This window comes from Anas acuta, chromosome 17 (assembly GCF_963932015.1).
Source record: "Anas acuta chromosome 17, bAnaAcu1.1, whole genome shotgun sequence".
Lineage (NCBI taxonomy): Eukaryota > Metazoa > Chordata > Aves > Anseriformes > Anatidae > Anas > Anas acuta.
The window spans coordinates 2766379-2793654 of NC_088995.1; the positions used below are offsets into that span (position 1 = coordinate 2766379).

The window sequence follows — 27276 nt, forward strand, 5'->3', positions numbered from 1 at the left end:
GCACACAGCTTTAATATTGCTTTTAAATGTTTTTATCCTATCTAATGCAGCTGCGGATATTCTCATCACCCACATCCTACCACCCCGCCCCCCTTTCTCCCCCAGTTCTTTTAAGTTTGTGACTTAGTATTTTGGTATTAATACCCAAAATTATTACAGTGGTATTTCAAAGGTAAAATGAATTGGAGTTTAGCTGGAATCACTTCTGTCTTAAAACAAGGTTAAAAACGTGTTTTCTATGTTTGGAGGTCTACAGATATTTCTGAGACATATTTACTTCCATATTTCAATAACATGCGCTGGGGTTTCCAGGTGGCTGTGATTTATACAGTCCTTGGTGGGTTTGCTTGAGACACCAAGAGTCTCAGATCGTTTGCATCCCCAAAAAAGATTTAGAAAAATGAGCTGACTTTCTTTTATGTCTCTGTTCTGTCTTTTCTGGTGGACTTTTGTAGGCTGGATGGATGATGTGTTTTTTTGTCTGATGATTCTCTCGTAACATCCATTTATCTTGTACAAGTACTCTGGCCTCAATCATACAGATGTACACGTGCATTTAATTTGAAGATTGAGTAATCTTAGCTGAAAGGTCAGCGTATGCATACATCTTTTCAGGATTATGGATTAATAACGCTCCGGGTTTAACAGACATCTGGAACCCACACTTCAATATATAACCTATACAACACTTCTATATAATAATAAAGTTCAATCATCTGCAAATAGGGAGATGTTAGAGAAAGATTACATGATTTTTCAAGATTCTGCAAACAGCTGTTGGCAGATGCAGAAACTCCCTACCTTAAACGCTGAGTTAGAACTCCATCCACGAGACAAGTCCTGCCTTTATCCACGTGTCACAGCTCATTAAAATATGGATTTTTCCGAAAGAGATGACCTGCAAGGCCCACAAAGTTGAATTTTAATGTGTTTTATGATGATATTGAAAGCATTCATACAGTACCTAGAATGTCATTGATTAGGTAGGCAAGGGGTGACTGGGTGCTGTATGAGCATGTTCCTGTTGAGAAGCAGACAGGGATAGTGAAATGCCCCGTTTTAAGAAAAAACTCAGTCCCCACGGAAACTGCTCCACATCTGAAACTTGCTGCTGGGGTTTGGACTGGTTAGGTCAGAGGCTGGCTGCTTTTGCCGGCCCAGGTGAGACAACACCAAGCCAGGACCGTACTGAAGGCGGAAGAAACATACTTAACTCCCGACATCACTCTCACAAACTCCTAATGCCGCTCTCAGAGACGCCACTCGCCCGGAGCGAGCAGAGGAGCCCCCTCAAAGCCTCCAGCCCCTGACCCTGGGTGCAGGGGCTCTTTGATGTTTCCTCTGGGGAGGCGAGGGATGTCGTGGCAGAGATGAGCAACACTTCCAAGCCTGGAGGCTGTTCAAAACGCGCAGCCTGCCCCTGCTCTTGCGATCAGATGGTCCCAAGATTTACTCAGCGTCACCGCAGGGACGGGAACCGGCTCTCGGGAAAGGGAAGGCTCCGACAATGCCAGGAACCAGCAGCACCCCAGCGGCCACACCGGGATGGGATGCGGCCACGCTTGTTTTAGGGCTCGGCTCCAAGAGCACCCACTTTGGGGCTCCCCTTTCCCATACCAGCCCTGGGGCGGTGCGGGGGAACCCCTCAACTCCCCCCCATTGCCTCAGGACCCCAGGACCCCTTCCCGGTGCCCGGGGACCCCCATCCCGGTTCCCCGGCCCCATTGCGACGCCTGCCCTCCACACCCCCGCAGCCGCAGCTCCTGGGACTGGATGCCGAGGCGCTGGCAGGGCACATCACCGCCCCCTCCCCGCCCTCTTTCTCTCCCCCCTCAAAAAAAAAAAAAAAAAAAAAAAAAAGAAAAAAAGAAGAAAAAAAAAAGCGCTGGTGCAAAATGACCAAACTTCGGGCGAGCCCCGGCCGGCTTTTGTTTGCCCTCCTCCCAGTTTGGGCCAAAAAAAAAAAAAAAAAAAAAAAGAAAAAAATGCCGGAGAGGAACTGTTGACAATTAAGTGATGAGACTCCCCCCCCAAAAAAATGGAGGCAGAGAAAGACCCTGGAAGAAGACTGGTGTGTAGCCGGCTGCTGCTTCTTTCCTTTCTGCGCCTTTTCAGGGATTTTGCGGGATTGTTTGCGGAGGGGGCGCTGAGCCCGGGGGGAGGCGGGATTGGGATTATTTGGGGTGTCCGTGGGCAGGGGTCGGTGGGACCCCGAAACCTACCTGGGGAGGGTCGGGGGGGGGGTGCAGTGCCTTGCCCCCCAGGCTTTGGGCTGAGCAGGGGGGGAGCAGCCGGCTCGCAGCGTTGCATAATGCGCCCTGCTTTGAAACCGCGCCTTCCGGCGTGGCTATGGAAACCCCGGGATTATGGAAATCCCCCAACCTGAGCGCTGGGCTCCGGGACGACCCCCCCCGAGCCCCCCCCGGGGTCTTCCCTTCCCCACGTGCGGCACAACAACACCGGCACCGCCAGCAGCAGCGCCCCCGCTGCCCGCACCTGTGCCGGGGATGGAGAAGGTGCTGAGCGCCCCAAAGCTCGGGGAGGGTGCGGGGGGGCTCGGATACCGTGTGTGTGTGTCCCCCACCCCGGTTCTGAGCGCTCTCCTCCCGCTTTGTGTTTTGCAGCGAGCCCTGGGCAGGAGGAGGTACGACGAGGACATCTCGGACGTGGAGGAGATCGTCAGCGCCAGGAGCTTCGATCTGGAGGAGAAGCTGCGGAGCCGGGCGTACGGCGGGGACTTCGTGCGAGCCATGGACGGCCGAGGTACGGCCCCGGCCCCCTCCTGTCCCCGCTGCTCGGGGCTACAGCCCGGACTCCCCCCGCCGAGCGCTGCCCGCCCCGGGGATGCGGTTGCTGGGCTGCTGGTCCCCCCCTCTGACCCCTCTCTCTGGGAGCGGAGCCGAAACTCCGGGGGAGAAAAGGTCCCCATGCTCCCCTGGAGTTATTTTGGAGCAAGCTTCCTAAGCTCCTCTTAGAAAGGTTAATGTGGTGGAGAAATTAAATAGCTATCTTAGTTAGGAAGGTGTTTGTTTAGGAGATAAGCTCAACTCTGACCCCGCCACACCACCTTCCTCTAAACAAAACACAAACACCTATTTTTTATAGCTCAGAAATGTTAATTAATTTTCCAGAAAATGAGTGTGTTCTTCCCTCACTTTCCCAACACTCCAGTGGTTGTCACTGCTACACGCCAGCTCTAATAGAATCCACAGCTTCCCTGGCTCAGCAGCCCAAAAATCTTTGGGTAGCTTTCCACTTTCTGGGGAACTTGGAAATAAATGAGTGTCTTTTGTTATTTTGTTGTGGTCTGTGTCTGCTTTGTTCAACCCCAGGAGGGATTTAAATGCTTTGTTGGGGCATTATGAAGAATGGGTCTGCCTTCGTAGTTGCTCTGGTTTTATTTTTGCTGTTGGTTTATTTTTCTATACATCTAGGAGATGAATTGAATTTAGGACAATGACAGTGTTTGGTAAGAAAAAAGTCAGGTTATATGAACACATGGAGCTGGTTGAGTGATATTTATTTTCCTTTCCATGGTCTTGTTTTTAGTTTAATGATAACTCTTCTTTGATTTTTTTTTTCCTGCCAGGATTGTGGGTTGGAGCTTTTCTTCATGATGCTGCAAAGCAGTGGTGTGATTTTGGGGGCTTGAATGCAGTTTGTCATACCTACTTGTTCTCTGGGCTGTTGGGCCATGCATCTGTCTCTGCTTCTTCTGCTGCTGTTGTTCTTGATGTTTGTTGACTCTGTCTTGAATGAGTGTCCTAAAAAATAAAGAAGCTTGTAGTTTATTTGTTTAACTAAAAGCAGACTGGTTTTAAGGTGAATACGTACTAGAAAAGAAGACTTATCTACTACAAAAATATTTAATTGGCATCTTAGTTAATTGGGGTATTAATTACACTTATTTGCAGGCTAGTTGAAATAAAGTTTCTGTAACGTTTTTGCAAAAGAGTAATCAGAGTGCTCTGCTTTGGTTACTCTAGGTAGGAATATTACATCTGCTCTTGTCATAATCATGAACTGAACGCAGGGAGGAAAAGGTTGTAAAAAGAGAGGGAAATCCATGTGTAGGCATGGGAGCTGAGCCTCCGTTCCCTCTACTTTTTCCACTGTGAGTCTTTGTAGTAGAGAAGCATTACTGATACACAAGCTTGAGCCTATTCTTGTACTCCCCCAGGTAGCACGAGCACTGGTGGCTAAATTTGAAGAAGTTAAACCACTGGGGTATACCTGACTCCAAGACATGAAATGTACTATGGTTTTGGCAGTGCCATAGTTTACCTGCTGAAGATTCAAAGATTGTTTTCTATTTTGAACGTCTTTAAAAGTCACTTTCCTGTAAGAAAGGAGAAAAGACAGAATGTGGCCACTGTAAAATTCTTTTCCTTTCTGCGGCCAAACGCTCCAAGTGGGCTGTGGGGTTTTGCACGCACTGCTCACCCCAATTGCTGCCTTGTAACTTTCTAATCCCCAAATCACCACTATGGGATCAGACTACAGCATAAAGAAATCCCCCAGGAAGGCCACATCTGTGCGAAGCAACAAGGTGATGCTGATCAGCGTTAACATACCAAACTTGTGTTTAATTTCCAGTTTGCTTGGGTGCTATTCTGTGACTGCCTCAGCAAAACTATTCAATTTCCCCACCTCCCCAAGTGCCAGCAGCTGTATAAGATTTCCGTATATTGGCTCCTGCAGTTAGGCTTCTGATTAATTACGAAAATGTCATCTGTGGAAAGTAATAATAACCCTGGCACAAGAAGACATGTTCACAGAATCAGAACTTTGTGCTGTGTTCAAATAATGCTCACAACTTTTCCCCTAAATAAAAATGTAAAGCCTGAAATGTATAATGTAGAAACTGAAGTTTAAACTACTTATTTGCCACCAAAGTGCTAGGCTGATTCCCAGTAATTTTGTTAGGATTAGTTTTTAACTGTTAATTTGGTACTTCGTTACAACCTGGGTGTTTCATGCCAGAGCTTAATTGACAAACTGACTGGATTCTATTTGATATGCATCAGTGAACAGGAAAAATAGAGAGCAGCTGGGAGAGTATTGTCTGTCATTTGGTTTCCGGTTTGGACCTAAAGTATGCGTTCTCTTTATATTTTTCTTTAAGTGATGGTGGAGGTCTCTGGTGAGCAAAGGAAAATGGGGAGTGTTTTGAGAGAATGCAACGTGAGGTGCCAATGCCATTGTAATTTATTTTGGATTCTTTTTAATTCCTTATCCACACAGATTTTACTTTTGAGTATGTGCAAAGAGAAGCTCTCAGAGTTCCCCTTATCTTCAGAAATAAGGATGGACTGGGAATTAAGTAAGTTACAACCAAATCTTGATGATTAATAAATGTTTTTATTTATTTATTTATAAAATTACCATTATGCTTTGCACTTGTATGTGATATCTCTTGATGATCTCAAATGTTAGTAAGTTAGTAAGACTGTCAGCTCTGAGAAGGGCAATGATTATTTCCCACCTGTAAACATGCAGATAATGAGTTCTATAAAATTTAGGTGTACCCAGTGTGCTTCTACACAATCAAAAATAAACCAGTGATAAAAGTTGGGAATAAAATTCAAATGTTCTTCCTTCCATTTCATGTTGTAATGACAGAACGATGTCCCTTCAGTTTTTGACTTCTCACTTGTTTTCTGCGTTACAGGTGGAAAGTCAAATGGTGCTTGTCTTTTTCCGTGATAATCATATCTCTTCCAAATGTTACTGCTTTATAAATATTTAATAGCATTTCATTAAAATGTGGTATTATTAGAGTCTTTTTGAGGTTGCATTTTGTTAATATCCAGTCATAAAGAATTTGGTATTTTAATAAGTGACTCCTGTAAGGTGTTTTTCTTTTTTTTTTTTTTTTAAAAAAAAAGTGACAGGGTCTAAGAGAAATACTAAAATGATGTACTTAATCAGTCTCTCAATCTATAGTTTGGATAAATGTCCTTTGGCACTTTTGGAAATTTTGACTGTGTAACTGATTATATCTGAAGGATAGAAAATTAATTTTGTGAAAGAACAATTACTCACTTTCAGCTGGAACACCTCAAAGTCTGAGTCCCAATTATTTAATAACTAGATGTTAACAACTTCAAGCCGCCTCAGTGTAACTTAAGGAGAGGGAGAAAGAAGGAAATAGGGTTTGTGGTATAAGGGAATGTCTTCTTACTATAAGAGAAAATAGGAGCCATTGTGATCTTTCTGCTGTAATAAAACAGTTTTATGTGTTGAACTCTGAACGAGGAGTGCTTAATAGGTACTCAATAGTAATTACAGTAAGTGTTATTTGGTTGTACCATGATGTTGTATTGGAATATTTTTTCCTTTGGTTACTAAGTCTAGCTGTTTCTCTGTTTAGCACTGGATGCTCAGTCTAGTTTCTTGTTTAAAAAAATATTGCAGACATTAAGATACCATCTCTTTGTTTGTTTCCCCATTAGAATGTTTTTTATTTTTTTCTGCTGTGTGAAGAGCTTCTGTTTTTCTGACTTCCTTTTGGCTTCTCGGCTGGGCTTGGCAGAGAGTTGTTTTTTTGTTGTTGTTGATGATTATTGCTGCTTCAGTCAGTATGTTTCTTCACCTGATGCTCCTCTTGGAGCAGCAGTTTGAAGGACACATCTACTGTGGAAAATCATATCTGAGAAAACTGATCTCTCTATGTGCATTGGTTTTAGTCTGCTGCTGCTAAAGGACAGGTGGTAGAAGATTCAAGAACTTCTTTTGGAAGAAGCCACAAGCTTCTGTGAAACTAGGGAGTGGTTGGGAACCAGAGGTAGTGCAATTTGTTCTCAGTTCTGCACAGAGCGCTGGCTCTGGCATCTCCCAGGCAAGCTTTGTCTCTGCACTGTCCTACCAGTTGATGTGTCCCTGTTGGTATGTATGGCTGCAGGGATTCTGAAGCTGACGGATGAGCAAGAGATGTTGAACACCACCTGTGAGCCTTGGTTCTCCACCAGCCTCAAATCAAGCACCCGTTCTTTAGTCAAGTTTGACTGAAGCAAGGGGTCATTGGATGTGATTTCCCTTTTGCTCAGGATTCTGCCTGCATCCTGAGAGTGGCTTGGGAAAACTTGTGGACCTGGAAGTTACCTACAAAGTTACCTTGTTTCTCAGCATCTGTAACCTCAAGATGTGCTATCTATCTGTTTCTTTTTGATAGCTTACTATTCAGGATTCTGTAATGAGGCAATTCCACCTCAGACATTTCAACATCCCAGTCTCGGCTCGCGTTGTCATTGGCTTCCCTACTATTTTGGTGTCCAAAGTCTGGAGAGCTGCCACCTGGTGCTCCCCTCCACGTCCAGCTAGCAGGATGCTTTCACTGAAGCATCATAGCATGATTCTGACTTTTGGGGAGTAGTCTTTGGTCTTTCTTGATGTAGGAGTTCAGAGACTCCTCAAGGTAATTGGGTCTTGTAATCATTTTTTTTCCACGTGTTGGCTTGCTTTTCTTCAAGATGTGTTATTTTTAGATGTGGTCAAAATCAGTCTTCCCGTTCCTCTTCCTGGAAGTCATCAGGAATTGTTGTTAAGACCTTGAAGAAGTGAGGGCTTTGGCTGTATACCTGTCCCTTCTGCAGTCATACCCAAGGTGTATGGACAGGCCAGCTTACAGGTGTATTTTGCTGAGATATAAAAATGGCCTTGCTCAAATGCTTATGCAGGCACAAACACAGCATGAATGTATGTGTAGGTGTTCAATCCTCAAAGATGACCACTGAAAATAAGCTACCTTTCCTTGTAAACGTTTTCAAAGCAGTCCAATAAATAGCAGTTCTAGAAAATGTGCTGGAGGTGAAGAAGTTACAAGACCATGTGCAGCATCACTTTCCATTTTTCAACTGGAGTTTTGCAGGTCTGGCAGTTAAAATAATACATCTTTGGACTTCTGAACTGTGAGAAGATGGGAGAGGAATAAATACTAAGCCACAGTAGGAGTTTTGGAGTCACTTTCCTGACTGTCGCACTGCTTTGGAGGGTGAAGGAGCTTCAGTTTGCTGTGATGAGCTTAAAATAGTTTCAGCAGCCAAGCTTGACTAGCCAGTTTCTGATTCCTACCAACTGCTGCTATCATCCTAATACTGTAGCTAGAATTCACTGCTGGAGAAGAAAGAATAGGTGTGCTGATACTTTTTTAAGGCTACTTTTGATCAATTAGTATGTGGACAAAAGTAAGAGCAAACTTATCTGATACACGAGCTTTGGATGGATCCTGCATGGGATCAGTGGAATTCTCCATTTCACAGTCAGTTGGCTGAACTGGATTTATATTTCTGCTCTCTTCTGAGTCATTGACTACTGGCTGCTCTGGGGGATTAAAATGTTAGAATTTGTAGATCAGTAATCTCGTATAGGACATTCATGTTCTGTTCTTTTTTTTTTTTTTTTTTTTTACTGAAATGAGCATGAATTATTAGTCTGAAATGATGTTGTAAAGGAATTTCACACGCTTGGGTGTAAATGCCACTAGAGTGAGAGAAGGCTGGAAATGCGATTTATGTGTATTTTAAATGAGAGGAGTGAAATGCATGAGCAGTCTTTCCTATTTGACACTTGGCAGGATAACATGATTTAATTTTATTTACAGTTCTACTTCTTACATGTATCTATCAAGGATAGCTGGCACGCAATATATACCTTATGTGGATATACAGATCCATCATTACTGCGTGCATTGTATTCCAGTGAGATCAAAATAGCATCGACACCTGCCTGAGTAGCTGATCTGAAACCTTTAGTCTCATTATCCTGACATTTGCTGCTTGAAATAACGAGTGTCACAGTCTGCCATCTTCCATCACTAGGACGAGACTGAGTAGTTTGCCTTGGGATTCGAGTCGTTTGCTGATGAAACTCCAGAACCTTATGTTCTGCTGCAGGCTCTGGAGGAAATCATGCTTTTGTGGGTCTTGTCCAGCAGTGCTATCCTTTGTCCAGAGAAGGATGTGCTCATCATATGTGGTAGATTAAGTGATCCATGTATGTGTAGGGCGACTTTTGAGATTCGGTGGTCTATAAAATCTACACTATAAGATGATTTTTACATTTCTGATGTTTTGATTAGCTGATGATATGTGCTTCCACTTGTTTGCTGTTAAGCAGTCAGCTTGCATGTCTGTGGCTGGCAAATGTACAAAGCCTCGCTGAACAGTTTGGTTACTGTGATTGGAGGCACGCTGAAATGGTACAAAATAAGATGAATGAGGAAAAAATATAATGAAACTTTGAAAATTGCTTTCAAGTATATTTTTTAACCATTATGAGGTGTTACTTGTATGGCTATAAGCAGAAAGGTCCACCTGTGATCTGTTAGCAAAAGATAATTTGTATCTCTCAGAGTTTTTTGGCTGTTTCTATTCTTGTAACTCAGATGGAGAACTCAGTTTGAAAAGATGTTTTATCTGCTATCCAGAGCTCATCCTAGTTAGGACTTGAATAGGAGACTTCTAGTAAATCTTTAAACTCTAAATAAAATGCAAGTTTGCACCACTGCACGGTAAGATGTTTGCATTTTCTGTTTGCGGTAGCATGGTTTGTGTATAACAGAATGCTGAAAGTCTCCTCAAATGCAGTTAAGTAGAAATCTCCAGAAGCGTGTTTGTGTGTACATGGAGAAATGGGTAATTTTGCTTCTGAACCTCAAGGCTACAATTTCTCCCACAGCTTCAGGAAGGTGTAATTGTTTCTGGTTGCTTTAAGTCAGTGGGTATTTTGCCATATTGCATTGTTCTACCCCAAATAGTATATTTTGGCATAAAGCCAAGGCACCCTGCTATACTACTCTTCACAACTATTTTTTTGACGTGAAATCTTTGGAAGCATTTACAGGCTTTTTTACATGAGATTAATTTGCCTGAACTTTGCATAACAGTGAGAAGAAAATATCTGCTCAGTTCTGCCTTGTTGGTGATTTGGATTTATGTGCAGAAAAACAAATGAGCTAATACTTACCGATTAGTATAGGACTGGTGACAGTCAAAAAAAATTTCTGCCATCACAGAGCAGTAGCAAAGCAGCCCTAATTGTATAATAGTGAGTGTGGCAGTTATGCTGAGCGAGTCTGGAGATGAAGTAGTACAGTCATTTGTGGTCTCAGCAGCCAGCAGAATTGGTTTGAATCAAAGCTCGACCTCCCAAGGTAACCCAGCTACAAAATGGGTTCTTGTACTTGAAACCTGCTGTGTTCAAGCCTGAAATCCTTCCCTTGGTGTTCCTTTTCTCTAATGTATGATATACCATGAGTCTGCAGAGGAAAAAACAAGGATATGCCAGGTGTGCTCTCCAAAGAGCTAAACAAGTAATTTTACTGTTAGGGAGGATTGTATTCTTCCAGTCTGGGTAAAGTTTATTGTCAGCTGCCGCTGGAGCTCTCAGAGTAGATTTGTTTGTATGCATCTGGGGTTGTTCTCTCTTCTGGTTCTTGAATTTTATTTTGATTCCTACAGATGTGAAAAAGATTGCCCATCTATGCATCTGACCTAAAATAAAGGCAAGCTTTGGTATTTGAACATAAGCCTGGCATATTCGTATTGCCCCCAAATAGTTCCTCCTTCTCCTACTTCTGCCTTCCTAGTGCTTGGATAAAAAGATGAGCCTTGAGTGAACCCTGAAGGTCAGTGGATTCAGGCTGTTTCATTCTGGCAAGGGAGTGAATGGAACACTGGAACAGGCTCCCCAGGGAAGTGGTCACTGCACCGAGCCTGTCTGAATTTAAGAAGAGATTGGACTGTGCACTTAGTCACATGGTCTGAACTTGGGTAGACCTGTGCGGTGTCAAGAGTTGGACTTGATGATCCTTAAGGGTCCCTTCCAACTCAGGATATTCTATGATTCTATGAATTCCAAAGCTGGGGGGGCCCTTACAGCTAAATGCAAAGATGTGAGGGTTGGCAGAGACCTAACAAAAGATATTGTCCATCCTCTGCATCCCACCAGAGGAAGGTGATAAGGGTAAAAGTAAGTGAACAAACAAGATCTGGCAAATAGTTCTCAAGGTGCATGCATGACACTAAGCGTATTTTTTAACTTTACTTTTCAGTGTTTTCTTAGTAGTAAAACCTCTAAATAAAAGCTTGCACATAGGCCCTATAATTCTGATTCCTAACTGAATTGTACTGGAAGTACTTGATACTAGAAGCAAGCTGTTTATCTTCCACCCACGGCAGCAGGGCAGAGCACCTAGCTGGCACTTCCCACAGGGCTGTATCTCATTACAATTCCTTCCTCAGCTTTTGTGCTATGTGAAGTTTGAACTACCCTCATTAAGATGAAGTCAATCAACTTTAAAACCCCACTACTGTTTTCGTATTCTTTTTCCATCCAGTCTATGGGTTGCAGACTTCTACTCTCGTCCTGACACTTAAAATTCACTCACTTGATGTACATGAAACTCTAAGACATTGCCTGTATTAGAAGTGATCATATAACATCAATGAAGCAATTATGTTTCCATTTAATTTAGCTCTGAATTAGCCCCAGCTGAATAGAATAGCAACTTCCCTACCCAACAAATACAGCTGAGCTGTCTTCTGTCAGGCGAGGAGATTTGGAATAGTCATTAAAACAAAGGCTTCAGTTCATTATTTTCGATGCTTTACTATGATGATGTGACTTTGAACAAACTGGTTTACCCTTCCATGCCTCAGTTTGTGTCCGCTGGCAGACTTAGGGAATATATTTGAGGCATGGTGAGTTGCCTAGCAGAAACGAGTCATAAAGGTTTGGGATTTCATTGAAATCACCCCAACCCCTTCCCATTCATCTCACTCCAGTGCTGCCAGTGTGCTTGAAAAGACACCTCTCCTCATTCGTTATGAGTAGGGAAACTTTCATACATTTGCCACTGCAAGGATGTTGTGTGCCTTTAGAACTTGCACTGTCCACGCTTCAGTGAGGCCTTGCTTGATTCCACCTACTGCATAATGGACAAAGAGCACTATACATTTATTTCTCTTTTATTATGGTAACGAATGTGTAACCATACTTATCCTGACAGTATTTAACATTGCTTTCTTTGCTAATTACAGAATGCCTGACCCGGATTTCACCGTCAGAGATGTGAAGCTATTAGTGGGTAAGTTATTTTGAATGCACTGGATTAACACTATACAGAGCGGAATTGCTTTGAAATACTTGCCCAGTTGTGTTTGTAGACATTTTGATAACTCTCAGAATCTGGGAGAAGGCATGGAGAAGCAATTTGTAAATTAAAAAGGCTGGGGGAAACCCTAATTAGTAGTTGTGCTGACCACGCTCTGATCTCATGCTGGATAATTGGCCATCTGAAGGAGAGTGAATGCTTTTGCTCTTCTTAACAGGTGTCCTAAATATACTTTTGTGATCTTGGAAAGCAGCAGTTGCATTGATCGAGTTCCTTTTTTTGAATCTGGTGTAGAGCATCTGTTTGTAAAATGTCTGATGGGAGCCCCATCACCTTTTGCTTGTGCTCTCCTCAGACTTTATCAGTGTCAGGCCAGGTCAGCGTGTGGAGGAAGGGTTGCTGAGAGACTGAGCACAAAGCTTTGCGAGCTGCCTGTCTTTGATAAGACACAAAACAGAGGAGTGGTGACTGCAATCATCAAACGTTTCCTAGCAATTTTGGCAAAAGAAAAAAATTTAAGGAAAGCTACATTTTGAGTAGGAGATTACACAGTATGTTTCTCTGAAATCTCCTTTTACTTAAGATGGATGTGTTATTTATGCTTTCTCTAAAATCATTACAGAAAAGTGATGCTGCACTCTGCTAAGTCATCACCGTGAAGCTAGCTGAGCTCTGGGGTTGTTAGCTGCAGTCCTTCAGAGACATTTAACTGCATTCTTGTTACCTAGAATTTATTGTTATTTACTTCCATTTTAACAGGAGTTAGTCTTTTAAACTAGTCCAGTTACTGCATTCTGAAAGAAGAATTTTTGAAAATTACTCTTGAGTTTAATAATCAATAGGGATATCGAGTCTGGGAAAGCTGTAGTTAAGAAAAACAAAGGAGAGGAACTTCTGCTGCATTTCTGCTGGCTGGGGTTATCTGTGGAAGAGAGGTTATCTCCAAAAACCTTCCTTCACAAACAAAACTTGCTTAATTTATGGTCATTTTATAGGGCCTGGAAAATACCTCTCTGGGAGAAAATGTCAAAGTGATGTGGGAAGTGCTTATTTAGTAGCATTTCTGTTGGTCAATCTGCAGTTAAATTAGGAAATAACACGAGGGTATCGGAAGTTCTAACTTTTATGGCTTTTCTAAATACCTGCGTGTGCACGTTTGTAGATACTGAATGCCTCTCCTTGCTGTGGGAAAGCCTGGTGCATGGCCCTCGTATGCAATTTTCTGTGGATTTGCTCCATAGCTGATAAGCTGCCATTTCTGTTTCTGAAACTGCCGGAGCTGAGGCTCTGAGATGTTTTGGAACGGCGTCGTGTTGCATAACAGCGCTGTTTTTCCTGTGTAACAGTCAAAGTGTGGGAGTTGCATTTCCTCAAGATTGATGTCCCCTGAAATATTAGGGGGTGGAGATTCCTGTGTACATGGCCAGCAAAGCAGGAGGATATTTATAAATAAAATTAGATTTTTGAAACAATGGAGCAGAAATAACAATCATAATTAACTTTTAGATTAAATTAAATGTAAAAGTGTGCTGTTTCTCACAGCTGGTTCAGCAATCCATCCGTATGGTCTGGGCCAGATACTGCACGTCATTCTTTTTTTTTGTACTATGTTTGGACAAACTCCATTTGGAGTCATTGTACTGAGCCTGTAATTTGGGCCATAACATTGTCACCTGCTGGTTTTTATATTTTGAATACAGTTGATGACTTCTGGCATCACAGGTGGAAACTTCTGTTTGATTGTGTTTTTTTTTTTTTTAAGTCTAAAATATTTGGGGAATCGACACTTAAGTTATACCTTTTTTAAAAAAAAAAAAAAAAGGTTATTATGGGTTATCATCAGTCACCGTGGAGTTTGTGCTATATGCAACTGTCACATTGAGACTGAGAGCAAATGGGTGCAATTCCCATCTCTAATTTCTGGATTATGTTCTAATGACTTCAGGAAACACTGGTGAACAACCTTCATAGTGCGTATCATTGATCCTTTTTTTTCCCCCCTACTTTTACCTTAATATATGTGTTGCACTCACCTTGTAATGTTCAAGTAAAGCAGGTGAAAAATTCTTTATTTTATTAATATCTCCTGTGACCATTGCTGCATTTTTGGCAGACTCCTCAGATATGGACCACCAGGTGGCTGTGTTTCTGAAATACAGGGTTTTCAGAAGTTTTTCAAAGCCTTGCTGAACCTGGAAGTGGAATTTATGTTTTGCAAATGTGGAGTGATCATAGCTGTGTTTGAATGTGTGGGAGTTGATGGAGAACATAGCTTGAAGAATGTTGTGTTCTGCGTAAACTTGTTAGTGTTTATTTTTAAGTGCTCATCATAATAGTATGCTGCTGCTATTTCAACTTATCCTTTGTTCTCTTTTCTTCTTAGAATTGGGTAAGTACATTTGCTACAGAACCTATTAAAGAGGTGGTGATTTTTGTTTGTTTGTTTTTTCAAAGCACATAAATTCCAGAGGAAGGTACTGAGCTTTTGGTCTCAACTTTTTTTCTCAAATCTCACAATAATCACATTATGAATAGAAAGTATCAGCTTGGGCACCTGTAAGTCACAAGGACTTATGACATTTGTTAGACTAGATTCTTAAATTTCACTTCGAAAACTCTAGTCTGTAGCAATAATAGGGAGGAAAAACAATAGCGATTTTTCTTTTGTTTGCTCTTTGTACTTAATTGAGCACAGGTGTCCTCTTTTAAATTTAATCAGACTTCCAAAGAAACTACCATTACTTGTTGGCATTTTGTTTTGGTTTACTTTCATTGTTTAAAAATGTGGATACCAGCTGTTACTTAGTTTGATAATGTTTATCACCAGCGTGTTAGCACCCATGTATAGTGTGCATGGACAAAACACTCTTCCTGTACAGTAGCTTTGCTTTAAAGAACAAACACTTGAAACTGCACAGTTGGGATAATAGTTACAACGAGACACCTACCTGATACGAAAGATATCCAGCATATTCTCGCAACCTGAAACAATGGACTCATTTCAGCTGTTGGAATTTGTCTCATCTGTGAAATGGCTTTGAGCCAAGCACACAAAGGGAGAAGAGGAAAGGAATTACCGGCCTACTTAGGGACTTGAGACAACCCTTGAAAGAAGGAGACCTCTGTTGTAATTTAATAACAACTAGGCTTTATAATTTAGTTGTCTAAGGTGGATCTGATTACCAGTTCTGAGGGACATAATGTCGTTATCTCTTCATAAGTTGACTTAAAATTTGACAGTCGTTGGCCCTCCTAACATCTCCTTAAACATCTACCCCATCTGTACTAAATGTTTGAGTGTTACTGTGCAGTCTTGTTTTCACTCTTGGCATGCCATGCTGCTGTATTGTGATGCTAGTAAATGCACGGGGCTACTTAAAGAATAAGTGCACAGCAGTATCTAGTTAAGTATTAAGTATTTTTACTTTATTCCAAAAATTGTGCACACTTGCAGTTGTTTTTAGATCTGCATTGTATCTTCATGTCCTTTTGTATTGGAGACTTTGTGCCTTTCTTTTTCTTCCTTTCATATTCTCCTACTCCCTTGTTTAAAAGGCTTCTAGAAGTTCAGAGAACTTAACGTTGTGGTGCTAGGCTGGAGCAGTCCCCTTGTAGGCGTAGCTTTGTGTGCCAGAATCTCCCTTCGTCTCCAAAGCTGGGCTTGCAATCCAGGCTACTGACAAAAGGGGTGATTTCAACACATGCTGAGGATTTTAAGCAGGGGGGAAGACTTTCAGTTATTGTGATCCCTGAGCTGAAGAGGTTAAAGTTGTGACCACAGCGGTCACTTCTGTAGGATCAGCAGCATTGTTGTGTGGAATTCACCGTGCACAGCCAGGCATTGTGTCAGTGGGAGCAGTGCAAGTACAGGACTTAGGCTGTTCATGGGGTGGTCTAACAACTCACAAACTTTTTTTTTTTTTTTAATTAACTCACTAAGAGTTTATTAATAGAATTTAAAAAATAAGTATGGGAGTAGCAAAAAACATGCAATCAGTCATGAATTTTGCTATTAAAATCTGGCGTAGACTGAAGTGGGCCATAACTCTTATGTGGATGGAAGATGTTTGGTTCCCTTCGTTTAGTTGCTTTGTTCTCCTCACAAGCTGTGGTGAAAAGCTTTGGAACTTTTAACTTGTATAAGGATCCAAGGAAAGCAGAAAGCAGCAAAGCTCTTAATTGTAATAAAAATTTGTGCAAGATTTTCTGGAGATAGAAACTTGTCCCTTCAATTCCTGTGCTGTGCCCCTGCCAGACCACCACGTTGTCAGCCAGGCCAGCGTCTAGCTTCTGCTGCTGCTGCCCAGCGTGTGCCCTGGTACAGCATCTCTATCCCCTGTGCTGCCTATTGGCACCGCATCTAACAACACATTTTTTTGGCCTTGCCAATTAAACAGATCTAAATTGGTGTCCTGTGCTTTTCTTTCTTCACTCCCTACTTGCTGGCCCGGGCTTTGCTCTTTCTTGCAGTGAGCTTCACAAAGCTGAACCGGTAGAAACCTAACCCAGCTGTCCTCCTCCCTCACGGAGATGGGGAGGAACTTCCTATTTTTCTTCTTTTTTCCTCTGGTTTAGCTCCTGTCACTAACTGGTGCTGGGCTAAAACACGATGGGTGCAGCCACCTGCCTCGGTGGGGAGCTTCCCCCAAGTGTCTGCAGTGAGCCTTGATCCCCGGACTTCTGAGCAGTAGAATAAACAAAAAGATGGCACTTGATGCTCCCTTCCTATGTTTTTTTTTTTTCTTTTTTTTTTTTAATCGTTGTTGTTCTTAGAAATAAAAGTGAAATATTATAACACCAGCCTATGTTTAGCATGTCCGCTGACTTGCCATTTTGGAAGTTGAACCGCCTCTATTTTTAGAGCCGAGCTTCCTGTTTTATCTCCCTTTAAGGTTGTCCTTTGCCTAACACAGTAAACCTCTCTGTATAAAGACAGAAAAATGTCAGCTAAACTGGGATAGTTTTGCTAAAAACAGTCCTGTTTGTGTCCAGATATAAACAGCAGTAAATCCGCTTTGAATGAATGTTAAAATAAAAATTAAATCTCTCTAAAGTGTGGTGTCCTGAGCCCTCACGGGGTGCGCTGGGTGGGAGGACTGAGCTGGGGGTGCAGGGCAGCCACGTGCAGGCCTCTGAGCTGAACCCTTATTTCCCTTTGTTCTTCTGTGCCCTCTGGTGGATCTCAGAGCTGTGGTACGTGTTTCTTTTAACTTAAATTGTGTTTATGCTGGTTCTGAAACGTGGTGAAGGCCATTAATAGCTCCATTCGAGCAAGGGCTCCCTGCTCAGCTTCCCATCCCTCCCAAGCTAGTAAAGCTTTCAGATTTCCTAGGGCTCTGTCCCTTATTGTTCAAGTTTGGCTCCTGGTTGTAGACACCAAACGGCATCCCTTAATCAATTCTATCACGAAGGGTTAAAATAATTGATGAAACCTAGTTCTAGAGTAGCTCTGCCCAATTGATTTTACTTCCCAGCTTGCACCTCTGCAACAGATTCTTCCTGCTTTTGTCTGTGCCTCTTGTCAAAGATGGCACCTAGCTTGTCTCTTGGTTACTGGCTGTGATCCTTTGGGATTCACTTGTGCTTGATGAGTAAGCTGCTTCAGGGGAGGAAGATGTTTCTTCTTTAGGCAGCAAATCCACTCTAGTGAACCCTGGCATCGCCACTTCAACTCTGAATCACATCAGCTGCAGCGGAGGAACTGCCACCCCTTAATCCCACATCATCCGGACCCTCCACAGCCAAGAAAAACCCTGGAGAGCCAAGGATGGGGCTGGTGATGCACTGGAGCTTTCCGTGGCAGCAGCAAGAGGTGCCCTTTGCCAGCTGCAGATCCGTGTGCATGTGCTGAGGCGAGGAATACAGCCCCTGTGAGGGCAAGAGGCTGCCAGGGTCACTGAGCTGCTGGGACTCCATGGGCAGCATCAGGCTTGGTGTAGTCAGAATATCTGGGAAATGGCTAACAGAGATGGTGCATCATGTAAAATGCGTGCAGACTGTCAGAAATCCAGCCTGAACTGAGATCTCGCAGCCTCTGTGCACTCCTTTCCCTCGTTCTTCACCTGCCTCCCCTTCTGGGTGATATTTAACCTTCTCCTAGGGGTAGAAAATAGAAGAAATAGAAACGTCTGAATATTTTCAGGAGAGAAAAAGCTGGCGGTAAGCCAGAAGTGCTGGGAAGTGGGCAGTGAGCATGAGGTTGTTAACCTGTAATTACAGGTCTCAGATTTTGCAAGCGGTGCTCCAGGACTCATTATGCACGGGCTTGTTTGATAGTACTGCGGCTTAAGAGAAAAACATCCCCTCAAATTGCTCTTTAATTCAGAAGTCAAGAGACTTCCAATTCAAACCTTAGCTCTTCTGCTCGTAATTGATAATCGGGCGTGTTTAACAAACCTGTTATTGAACTGGGCCCCATATTTTTAATTCATCAGGTAACTGCTGATTTTTCTTTCAGAAAGGATAATTGAGAGGCTGTACAAGGTCGTCTCCAGCAAGGCTGAGATCAAACCTACACAGTACCGTGGCAGATCCCAGACTCACAGCCCTTCAAATACAATTTTTCAGTACCAGTGTGCTTAACCCCTCTGGGCTGTAGCCCCTGCTTTAATCCCCTAGCCATGGAAGCGACAAATCAGGCAGTGTCTAATTCCGGGACTGTTTAACAGGGCTTTGCTGCAGTTGATAATTGTTGAGTAGAAAACAGACCTTCTCCCTAGGTAGTAAAACTAGCAGTTAAAAAAAAAAAAAAGCAAACAAACAAAAGCTAGATTTAATGTGCCTTGTTTCAAACACACAAATACCGAATATAAGGATTCTGCTTTTTCAGACATAACAGAACTTTCTCCCCATCCTGCCTCAAGGTGGCAACACTAGGTACAGTCCTGAGCTCAGACCGAGGAATCAACTCCTGTTGCAGCAGTGTTGCAGCACAGTTTGAGTGACAGGCCAGTGGGGCTCTTCCAGATTTACGCTGTATATATTTTTTTTTTTTATTACAAAGCTTTATGGTCTTGAGTTCCTTTCCAGAATCGTTATCGCATCTGTCACTGTCATTGCTATCAGTGGCTAAGGATGGTTAATGGAGTGATGAAATCCAAGCTATCATTCTTGCTGAAATACTGTTCCCAAGCACACAATAGGCCAGGTGCTGTAACTGTTAATAATTCCCTCTGATGGCATAATGTAGCCCCCCTCCCCCATTTTGTTTTAACATTATTTATTTAGAGTTATTTCTTCAGCAATGAAAATTGGTTTGGAGTGATTTTTTTTGGAAGTGTCAGGAGTTTGTTTGCTGGAATCCTCTCCTGGAACTGAGGCAGGTCTCTCATAGGCTGCCTTTTGCTCACACGTGAATGAACTGCTAGTTAAATTTCTGGGAGAGGTGAAACCTTCCAGTTGGCCGAAGAGAAGATTGTGGATTAATCTGTGTAAAGCTGAAGGCTCGCCTAAAACTGCTGTTCAACATTCTGGTGCTAATGAGGCTTGTCTGTCTGCCACTCGAGAAGCTGGAAGGATGTCCTGTAGTTTTTGGTTGGAGATCCAAAGTGGGGGCTCCCTCATGCAGGGCATTTACTGCTTTCAACTCCACCACCACCAACTGGATCCAGAATATTCGGCAATCTGTATGAGGTGTTCAGCAGTTGATAGCATCCAGTTATGCAAGGTAGTTTGCTCTTTATGGATAATTTTTGTACACGAGCAAAAGCATCTTGAGAGGCATATGGATGTTTAGAAAATTGCGGAGTATGATTTGGAGAGCCATTTGTCTTGCATGCCCCCTGCTACCATTTTATATCAGTTCTTCATAGATTTTAATGTACTTCTGCTCGTGCCATCTATGTAAAGGAGGGAACTACTCTCTCCACCTCTCCGAAGCAGACTCACCAGGTGACTTGCTCAGTGTCATACTCGGCACACAGCCCAGTTCCAGGCTAGTTCCCTGCTGACCGTTTGAGCTGCTCAGGACTTGTGGAGGGTCTGATGCTGGTCTCTTGTCCTCTAATAGCAGTTGCCCTGCAGTTGTTGAGAATTTACCCATTGAAAGTGAAGCAAAGACAAATGTTCAGGAGTGTTTCTGTCTGTTTGCAGGAAGCCGACGGATAGTGGATGTGATGGATGTGAACACACAGAAAGGTGTCGAAATGAGCATGTCTCAATTTGTGAGGTACTACGAAACACCAGAGGCCCAGCGTGAAAAACTCTACAACGTCATCAGCCTGGAGTTCAGTCACACGAAGCTAGAGAACATCGTCAAGCGCCCCAATGTGGTAAGGGATCCTGTGGGGACAGTGTTTGTTTTCAGCTTCTTCCCAGTCACCAGTTGCTTTGTGAGAAATAAAGCGTGGAGTTGTGGGATGAGCACTTGAGACAAAGTGAGATGAAGCACCTGCAACTCTTGCCCATTCAGAATTGCGCTTTTACCTAAGTAGAAAGCCGGTCTCCTTGACAGTGGAACTTAAATTACATGAATTAGGTACCTGGTGAGCTCTTAATCATGCAATTTGTACAGATACGTAGTTCTTCTGGAGGTATTTAGGGGGAATTGCAAAATTAAATACCTGTCTATTGTCTTTTGGTGTTCATGTGTAAAGGTAGCCTAATCCAAAATAACAGTAGAACTTTTTTTTTTTTTAATTCCTATCTTTATATTTTACATTTATTTGTGTGCATTTTAGAAAGATGGAGGGCTCTTGTGACTTTATTACCCGATGGAGTCACCGGCAGTGACACCATGATCTTTATTAATAAGATCATTTCATTTATCACTAAAACATGGCCATGTGTGGGTGAGGATGAGAGTGTCAGCTCAGTAGTACACAGTGATGCAGCAGAGGAATTGGCGTTGGAGGTTTCAAAGTGTCTTCTCAGGACACTTGGCAGAGAATTTGGATATCAGTCCTGGTTGTTCAGAGGACAAAGCAACTTCTCAAAGCAGAATGAGTGCTGCTCCTTCCCTTTCAATCTGTTCCTAGTACTGGATGATCAAGGTGCTGCTGGGTTTGAAACTGTAGCTCTATGATGCTTTATTTTCAAACACTTTTCTCATTTCTAAATGCTGTTCTAGTTACACCAGCAGTTTTTTTTTTCACTGGGGACATCTCTTGCCTATGCAAACAATACAAACACCACACTTATGCCTGAACAAGTCACAAATAGATGGCCGCTCTAATCACTGATTTCTGGATGTAATTCTTAAGTAGGCTTTTGTGTTCTGTTACGCACATATCACAACTTGAATATTAAGCACATATTTAGAAGTTTGGGCAGGTTTTTGTTGTCATTCAGACACCAGCAGGCAGTTTGGAGGTGCTCTGGGGAGTTTATGGTGTTGAGCTGATCCTAGTTTTTCCAAGCACATCATGCTCACTGAGCTTTTAGAACATCTGTGTAAATTTCCTGGGTGTTCAGGACTGAAAAATGCAGTTAGGTACCTGTTACCGCGTGGAAATGAATATTTCATGTCTATTTAATATAGCCTGAGTGCACAGTGGTTTGTAAAAGCAGCAATATTTGGATCTTGCATCTCTGTTAGGTACTGAAGTGAGGGATAGAAGAGAGGGTGCTGGGGGCTGTGAGAAGCTCAGTACACCAAGTCAGATACTAACCAAATACTACCTTGGTAGGAGTGGATCCCTTGAATGCTGCAGGGCTCTTTCAGCCCACGTAAGGCAGAAATACTTGATTCATGTTCCCTATTGTGTAAAGGACTGTGGGCTGCAGTTCAGGATGTGGGAATTACTTCAGAATCTGGGCAGTACCCATCAATTTTGTTTTCACGTACAGCCGTGATATTAATGGAATTGGTACTACTTCCACTGGCAGCACGATCTCCCCTTGCCTCTTCACAAAGTACTGTCTGTTATCAGCAGTACCAGGTGCAGATGGACAAATAGCTGAAAGCCAACTCCAGCCTGCAAGAATTTACCACGCTGGCTGCAGTATCATGAAAATGCTCTGGGGATACAAGCTGTTGGGCTGGCTCTTACAAACAACATTCTTGTGATATTTTGGGCCTTTTAAAAGACCGAGCAGTCAGGATGCTAAGTCAGGTGTTGCCCATGACTGAATTAGACCTCTCAGTTCTTGCTGCACACAGGCAGAGGACGGCTTTGTGACCAACACTTAGGATAGGACTTGCATCCTTGTTGACCCACACAGGGAGATTCATTCGCTCATCTAAAGTTTTGGAGCTGGTTCAGGATGTGCAGCCACGCTGTGGCCAAATGCAGCACTGCACCTGCCTGGCTGGACTTCCCTACTTCACTCGAGTTTCCCGTTTTGAAACCTGCACGTGATCCACTTGCATAATCAGAAGGGAGTGTTATGGATACCCAGCACAGGCTCCATCGTTAAACAGACCAAAGAATGAGTCATGGGCTTGTCCTTGCTGTGGCTGCGATGGACAGAGCGAGCAGTTCGTGCTCTGGCATCCAAAGAAGATTTGTTGCAGTGTCCCTGAACAATCTTCAGTTTCCATCTCCTCTTCATCTTGCTGGCAATATCTTTCTCACTGCTCAGCATTCACTGTTTTCCTTCCTAAAAGTTTGGCTCTTGGACAAGAACTTTGATGAATTTTATTCCAAGGTAGAACAATGAAGGAGATGCGTGGTAGGCAATAATGTAATTATCCAAATCAGAATGTCCAAAACAATGGGGTTAATATTCCTTGAAATGTAAGGCATCAGAGTAATGCAATCTCTTTTCTGTTTATATTTTAAAGTTCACAAATGCAGTTTCTAGGATACTGGCTACAAAAATGTATTTGAAAACAGACAACAGGTGATGCTGAAAGAGGTTATGATGCTCACAGGTGCCCAGAGGCCAAACTTAACACCCAGTTAGATCAGTGGTAAAGCCCTCCTTAATCTGGGCTGCACAGGGCTGAGTTGCAGGGATGAAATACTGCTCCCAAACAAGTTGGGTCCCAAGGACTCTCACTGCAGTGGTGAGGTTCTCACTGTCTGTGAGCATCTGCCAGCTGCTGATCTGCTGCTGTTGCTGTTAGAGTTTTAGCCAACAGGAGTAAATCCTACCACATGCTCAGTGACTAACACTTGATTTTGGTGGCACTTTCAGGTGGACTTAGTCGACTGGGTGGATAATATGTGGCCACAGCATTTGAAGGAGAGACAGACGGATGCTACCAATGCTATTTCAGAGATGAAATACCCCAAAGTGAAAAAGTAAGTTTTTTTTAAGTCTTTGAAATACTTTCCTCTTGACCTCCTTGTTTAATTCCTTTTGAACTTAAAAGCTTGTAGGAGAGGAAATAATGATTTATTTATTTTTTTCAGTGAGCAGGAAGGGGGATTGATATGGTTGACCTGCATGAGCTGTGTAATACTGATAGACTGCTCCAAGCTTTGAAGGAGAACAATTTTGTATTTGAGAACTTTATAATGGATACATCATGTTCTTAAAGCCTGTGGTGAAGTTCTTTAGGAACAGAATATTCTATTTTTTCTCTGTATTAATTTTAAAAGTTCTCAACACGTTTTAGTCTAAATATTTTTAATTGAGAAGCAATCTATAGTTTTAATGCATTTTTAAGCAAATCCCTTCAAAAAGTGCCTTTATTTCTTTATTTCTCAGTTTTGAGCAATTGTTCTGAAATGGCAGGCTATCTCTGATCTGAAATAATATTGATGTGAGGGGTGGTCAAACACTGCAACAGGCTTCCTAGTGAGGTGGTTAGTGCCCCATGTCTGTCAGTGTTCAAGAGGCCTTTGGATAATGCCCTTAATAGTATGCTTTAGCTTTTGTTTAGCCCTAAGGTGGCCAGGCAGATGTACAGGATGATCTACAAAGGTCCCTTCCAACTGAACTGTTATGTTTTATTCTCTAAAAGTGCTCCCTAAAGATATCATTTCACAGGATACAGATGTGCCATACAACTCGCACAATATAATTCAAAGTCCTTCCTCTGTGGACTGGGTTCAGATCCTTCCCAGGTTCTAAATTACTAATGGCTGAAAAGTTATTAGCTGAGAGATGTTTTGCAAAATGACCTTGCAGTCCATTTTTAATAGGTGTGGATCTTCCCCCCAGCTTCGTCACCCCCATTCACAGGGGTTGTAGGGGAAGTAGGGGTTGCTGCTAATAATATAATAGCTGTTGACCTGTATGGCCAATGAACAGCATTTAATCCTGGAAGCCCTAAGCTGCCTTCAGTGCTGTTTCTGGTTTAGATGCATTTTCTATTGGCCAGACCTAATGCTGGCAGCATCCCAGGCTCTGTTGTTGAACCGACCTCTCGTGTTTTGCAAACCGCTTAGAACTGTTTCCAAACTGTAATGTCTAAAATAGATTGATACCAACATATACAAAAGAGTGTGCAGTCACAAAGTGATACGCAGCATTTAGTCTCTTACTCTAAAAATACATGTTCTGGAAGGTGCAGGTCTCCATAACAGAAGGGGCTTTGTGGCAAGCACTGGAGGGAAGCCCTGTCCTGTAATGTGCTCAGCACCACCGATTTTGGTGGAAGTCAAAGCTGCTCTATCCTGAAAAAGTAAACTGCTTGTTAGCGTAACCAGATAGGGATGGAAGTGCCAAATTTCATGCGTGCATTTAGAAATGTCCTAAGTGACTTGCCTAAGGTCACACGATCAGTCAGTGTCAGAGCAGAAATAGAACCCAGGCAACTTGCTTCCCAAGTGGTTACTCTACTAAATAACATGCTTTGTTTATAATAAGCTAAAACTAAGATTCAGGGCTTCAGGATTCCTGGGCTGTACAAGGTAAGAAGTAAGGAAAACTGTCCCTTTCCTAGTACAGGCATTCTCCAGATGCTGAAAATAAAAATGCAAGTAAACAAAACAAGGCAGAAATGCTTTAAAGGATAAGGTAACAACATGACTAACAGAATTTAGCAGAAAAAGCAGAGTATATTCTTGCAGTTCACTACTTGCATCATGAAATGCCAGATGGTAGGTTTCAAAGAGGGATTTTAGAGAAGTAGCAATTCAACAGATTCTGACATGGAGCTTTTCCCATTTGTGGGGGATGGCCTAGTAGAAAGGAAGGGATGGCTGATAAAGAAGCAGACACATAGCCATTGAGGTTGCTGTCAACTGGCAAAGTGAAGGTGGAGGTTGACAGCTTGATAAACTAGTAGATGTGATAGGTAAAGGGAAGCTAATCAGTGAAAGACTAAGTGCTTGAAATGTGAAAACAGTTTGTTGTGGGTAAAAGGAGTTACTGTGCGTGAGGATTAAAGGCAAGGGTGATGCAGCTGGAGTGAGGGTGTATGAGGATGATGCTAGATGACGATTACTAGCATCATCTAGCAGAAAGGCTAGAGAGATGATTTCCAGCACTGGTGGCACAAAACTCTCATTGGTTTGAAGAAGCATTAAAGATAAAATTAAAAACAAACATTGATAGCCCAGGAACATGAGAGAAGTTGTCCTGGATCGGGACAAAGATGCTTGGTGCTCAGTAACCTCTCTGCTGCTGCATGCTGTTGTAGCTGCTCTGAGACAAGTATGAGAACAGTGTGAGTATAAAATGGTGCTGCCCTTCAGTAGATTTCTGAACTTCCACTGTGTGCAGTTCAGGCAGGGCCTTTCTGAGGTGGAAGTGGTTTCTGTGTGCTCAGTTACTCAAGAGATTTCTCTTCCATGAACTTGCCCAGTTTAAATATGAACTCCTCCAGAGATTAGCTTTCTCCATCCCTGGAAATTCAGATTGACCCTTTTCTGTATGGATACCAGTCCCAACTATTGCCGGGAGTACCCAGAGGGCACGAGCCCTTATTAAAGAGATTGTGTTCAATCATGGAGCTAAATGTCAGTGCTGTCACTTGCTTCATGTGACCCATTCTTTTTCTGTGAATCACCAATATTCATATTCTTTAATACGGACTGTTGTTGCTTAGGAATCGGATTGTTTTATTTCATTCTTGTTTTAAGCGTGCTCATAATACCAGGAGTTTGCAGTATGCGATACCCACCATTAACGTGTTCCCTACAAACAAAAAGCACTCCAGCGAGCGCGTTGCGGTTTTGCAGACACAGATGGCATTACCAGACACAAATGTCTGTCTTGGCTCCTGCACGTCGAGTTCCGTGCTGGGAGTGAAGTTAGAGAACGCTCCATCTGCTGCACTGCTTCAGTTACTAGGAGCACTACAAGCGCTGGAGACCGCCCTGGCTTTCACTTGGACTTGCACCATTAACTTTAAAAATAAATAAATAAAAAATCAGGGTAATAAGGTTATACTTCTATCTGTAAGTAAATGACTACTTTCCTAACGAGAACCTTAGAGGACTGAATTAAGTGGGGCAAGAGTTTATGTTGAAAATATGTAAAACTTTCAAAGTACTACCTCTTAAGCAATAAGACAACAGGAGAAATCAGGGGGCTGGCCAGCTGAGACTGCAATGTGACAAACTTCAAACTGATAGAAGTTGGCATTGCCCCTGAAAAAAACAGTCCTGTGCCCACATTGTCCCATCCTCATCGCTAGAACATGCCGTTGTGCAGCTGCAAAGTAAACTGGACTGGGGACTGGTCTGGCTGCAAACTGACTCAGAAATAAAGAAAAATTGGTTAGTTTTCAGGCCATCCTAACCACCACATGGCTGCATAAATGCTTGTGCCAACCGGAGGGCAGTGCAGAAGTGTGAAAAAATCATAGCAGTGGGATCGTGGGCAAAGCCCTTCTGCAGCTTGCGCGAGGTGCAGGGCCATGAGAGAGATGTTGGGGAGCAGAGAGCTGCTCAGTGCTGCTGAGATGAGGAAGCCTGTTTGCACAGCAGCTGCAGTCAAATAGCAACTGTGCCAGGACACCACAGCTATAGAAACAGTAACAGGCATTTCTGAAAACTTGATAAAGTTTGCACTGGGGAGCAAATGAGGATGAAACCCTCAGCCCCTGCAGCATGCTTTTTGCCTTCAGAATTCTTCCTATTAAAATACCGAAGCACTGCTGTAATAGGTCTTTTGTATCGCTGTTATCCTTCAATTAAGGATGGGCTATTTTACATGCAACATCCACCTGTTCACAGAAGGGTGCTGCTCTGATACTATATACTCCGTGTTAGCTGTTTCTTCCTCTGCCAGGCTGTTATTCACTCATCCATTCCTTTCTATTCATCTCTTTACTGTGCAGGAATGGATTTAAGCAGATGCTAAAATGCTTTTCAGACTGTGGT

The 27276-nt window shown here is 42.8% G+C and overlaps 1 protein-coding gene across 14 annotated transcripts in view; it reads left to right on the forward strand.

The window, feature by feature from the left end:
- The first annotated feature begins 1958 nt into the window (after positions 1-1958).
- The window catches only part of KDM2B (lysine demethylase 2B), a 101359-nt gene continuing 76041 nt past the window's right edge, over positions 1959-27276 (forward strand). For 4 of the 14 annotated variants that reach the window (XM_068653940.1, XM_068653941.1, XM_068653945.1 and 1 more), the window contains exons 1-6: positions 2361-2516; positions 2625-2763; positions 5245-5323; positions 12042-12088; positions 20207-20385; positions 23195-23301. In XM_068653940.1, coding sequence (XP_068510041.1) covers positions 2367-2516; positions 2625-2763; positions 5245-5323; positions 12042-12088; positions 20207-20385; positions 23195-23301 — 701 coding nt within the window. In that variant the 5' untranslated portion in view covers positions 2361-2366. Of the gene's footprint in view, positions 2072-2359; positions 2517-2624; positions 2764-5112; positions 5144-5244; positions 5324-12041; positions 12089-20206; positions 20386-23194; positions 23302-27276 lie in introns of those variants that run through there. The other 10 variants (XM_068653933.1, XM_068653934.1, XM_068653942.1 and 7 more) reach the window with 7 other exon arrangements.